The 3,127-nt window shown below is 44.7% G+C and overlaps 1 protein-coding gene across 1 annotated transcript in view; it reads right to left on the bottom strand.

Annotated features, from left to right (window-relative positions):
* Positions 1 to 3,127, bottom strand: part of LOC106870342 (fructose-bisphosphate aldolase) — a 28,738-nt gene that overhangs the window by 3,333 nt on the left and 22,278 nt on the right. Inside the window, exons 6-7 of the mRNA XM_052978083.1 lie at positions 1,429 to 1,603; positions 7 to 153 (exon numbers count right to left, since the gene is read on the bottom strand). Coding sequence (XP_052834043.1) covers positions 7 to 153; positions 1,429 to 1,603 — 322 coding nt within the window. The remainder of the gene's footprint in view (positions 1 to 6; positions 154 to 1,428; positions 1,604 to 3,127) is intronic.

The raw sequence follows: 3,127 nt of genomic DNA, 5'->3' as shown, positions 1-3,127 counted from the left end.
CCTTGCCTTGCCAAGCCTTCAATACACTGGCTTGGAGGGCGCGGCCGTATGAGAAGGTCAGGGCCCATGGCTTGAGTAAGGGGCACATGTTGATAGCATTGAGGTTGATTGTTGCATCTTCTTCTGACTGACCACCTGACAGGAAGGTCACACCTACAATAACAACAACAACAACAATAATAACAGTAAACAGAAGGGACAAACAGACAGATAGAAAAAGTGATTGGCACCAGGTCCTGTGGTTCCTGGTTCAATTTTGTCACACAGTTTGATGAAGTCTGTAGGTGGGGTTTGGTAGACAGGGACCTGTACAAGCCTGGTGTTCAGGTCTCATCACGACATTCCAATCATGACCGTAGGAGTGGCTGTGTAGTAAGTAGCTTGCTTGCCAACCACATGGTCCCGGGTTCAGTCCCACTGCGTGGCATCTTGGGCAAGTGTCTTCTACTATAGCCTCGGGCCGACCAAAGCCTTCTGAGTGGATTTGGTAGACGGAAACTGAAAGAAGCCTGTCGTATATATGTATATATGTGTGTGTGTGTGTGTGTGTGTGTGTCTGTGTTTGTCCCCTCAACATCGCTTGACAACCGATGCTGGTGTGTTTATGTCCCCATAACTTAGCGGTTCAGCAAAAGAGACCGATAGAATAATTACTAGGCTTCTAAAGAATAAGTCCTGGGGTCGATTTGCTCGACTAAAGGCGGTGCTCCAGCATGGCCACAGTCAAAAGACTGAAACAAGTAAAAGAGTAAAGAGAGTATCTTCAGAAGGGTGTGATTTGACTGCTACTTCTAGCAGCTAGAGTGACCATGTAGAGGCTCCTCTGTGTATGCCCACGAGCGAGCATGTGTGTGTGTACTGCAGTTCCCTGACACCACAAATCAAAACTCAGTTCAAAATTAAAAAAAAAAGTTGAGGTGTAGCTGTGTGGTAAGAAGCTTATTTCCTAACCACATGGTTCTGGGTTCAGTCCCACTGCGAAGGCACCTTGGGCAAGTGTCTTTTGCTATAGCCTCAGGTTGACCAAATCTTTGTGAGGGGATTCAGTCAACGGAAACTGAAAGAAGCCTGTCGTGTATATATGTATGTATTTGTTCCGCCACCATTAACTTGACCACGGATGTTGGTGTGTCCACGTCACCGTAACTTAGTTTGGCAATAGAATAAGTACTAGGCTTACAAAGAATAAATCCTGGGGGGTAGATTCGTTCTACTAAAGGCAGTGCTCCAGTATGACCACAGTCAAATGACAAACTGGTGCCAACCCTATGAGTTGGCGACAGGCCAATAACTTAATATTTACAGGAGGCAATGCTCCAGCATGGTCATGAGCCAATGACAAAACCATTCATAAAGAAAGGTAGGTGTATGGCAGAGCACACCATCTTCCCCCGTAGCTGTGGTCTTCAAGAGAAAAGAGTTACTTACCTGGTACAGCAGAGGGGACGGTTCTCCTCAGAGCTGTGACTGTAGCTGCAGCATTTTGCTCAGGGGTGAATTTCTTTGAGCAGCTGTGTCCAGCTGTGCACATATTGGGTTTCAACAAGGTACCTTCTAGAAAGATGTGGTGGTCAGCAAGGGCCTTGTAAGTGAAAGCCAGCACCTGAAACACACAAAATTAACGATGGTTTAACGAGATTCAAATACAGATGGCATAGTCTATCTAGGGCTATATCCTCAAATGTCTTCTTCCCTAGTTGTTGTAATTTAGTCCTGGGTCATTCCTGATCCAGCAGACCTATGATCAAAGATGTTCCAGCTGTGACCATCCTGTCTTCTATTCAGGCATAGTGTATCTAGGACTACATTATCTAATGTAGCCCTTCCTTGTTGTTGTTTAGCCCCAGGTCAGTCCTGATCCAGCAACCTATGATCAAAGATGTTCCAGCTGTGACCATCACGTCTTTTATTCAAATATAGTATATCTGGGAGTGGAGGCACAATGGCCCAGTGGTTAGGGCAACAGACTCGCGGTCATAGGATTGCGGTTTCGATTCCCAGACTGGGCGTTGTGAGCGTTTATTGAGCGAAAACGCCTAAAGCTCCACGAGGCTCCGGCAGGGGATGGTGGCGAACCCTGCTGTACTCTTTTACCACAACTTTCTCTCACTCTTACTTCCTGTTTCTGTTGTGCCTGTAATTCAAAGGGTCAGCCTTGTCACACTGTGTCACTCAGAATATCCCCCGAGAACTACATTAAGGGTACACGTGTCTGTGGAGTGCTCAGCCACTTGCACGTTTATTTCATGAGCAGGCTGTTCCATTGATCGCATCAACTGGAACCCTCAACATCGTAAGCGACAGAGTGCCAACAACAATATATATATATACACACACACTATATACATATATATATATATAAATATATATATATATATATATATATACACACACATATATATATATATATATATATATATATATATATATATATATATATATATATAAGAAAAAAAAGCAGGAGTCCACACAAAACAAATACATGTCATGTGACTGGCAGTTTTTAATTATTCAAACAAATATACAACATTTGTTATATATTCATTAAGATTTCAATACTCGACAAAGAATCTGTCTTGATTCCTTCCTGTGTCATTCTAATCATGTCTGTAGTACCAAAGCTGTGGTGGGGGTTCGAGTTCTCAGGTTGCCCCGCCATAGGGTCTTATCAGAAGCAAACATCATTACACTTGCTGTTCATGTGGTTTCTATTTTAGAGACAGTAGGAAGTTTTTTTGTGGGGAAATCGTTCATCGTTTAACGTCCGCTTTCCATGCTAGCATGGGTTGGACGATTTGACTGAGGACTGGTGAAACTAGATGGCTACACCAGGCTCCAATCTGATTTGGCAGAGTTTCTACAGCTGGATGCCCTTCCTAACGCCAACCGCTCAGAGAGTGTAGTGGGTGCTTTTACATGCCACTGGCACAAGGGCCAGTCACGCGGTACTGGCAACGGCCACGCTCAAAATGGTGTATTTTATGTGCCACCCGCACAAGAGCCAGTCCAGGGGGCACTGGCAACGATCTCGCTCGAAAATCCTACGAAGGCCAGTCAGGCGGTGGCTGTTAAATTGAAGCTAAGCAAGACAAACTTCCTTTTAATTCGAAGTGTTGCCCCCCCCCCC

The sequence above is a fragment of the Octopus bimaculoides genome, chromosome 30 (assembly GCF_001194135.2).
Source record: "Octopus bimaculoides isolate UCB-OBI-ISO-001 chromosome 30, ASM119413v2, whole genome shotgun sequence".
NCBI classification, from domain to species: domain Eukaryota; kingdom Metazoa; phylum Mollusca; class Cephalopoda; order Octopoda; family Octopodidae; genus Octopus; species Octopus bimaculoides.
The sequence above is the reverse complement of the archived record's forward strand: the minus strand, read 5'-3'. Positions and strand labels throughout refer to the sequence as shown.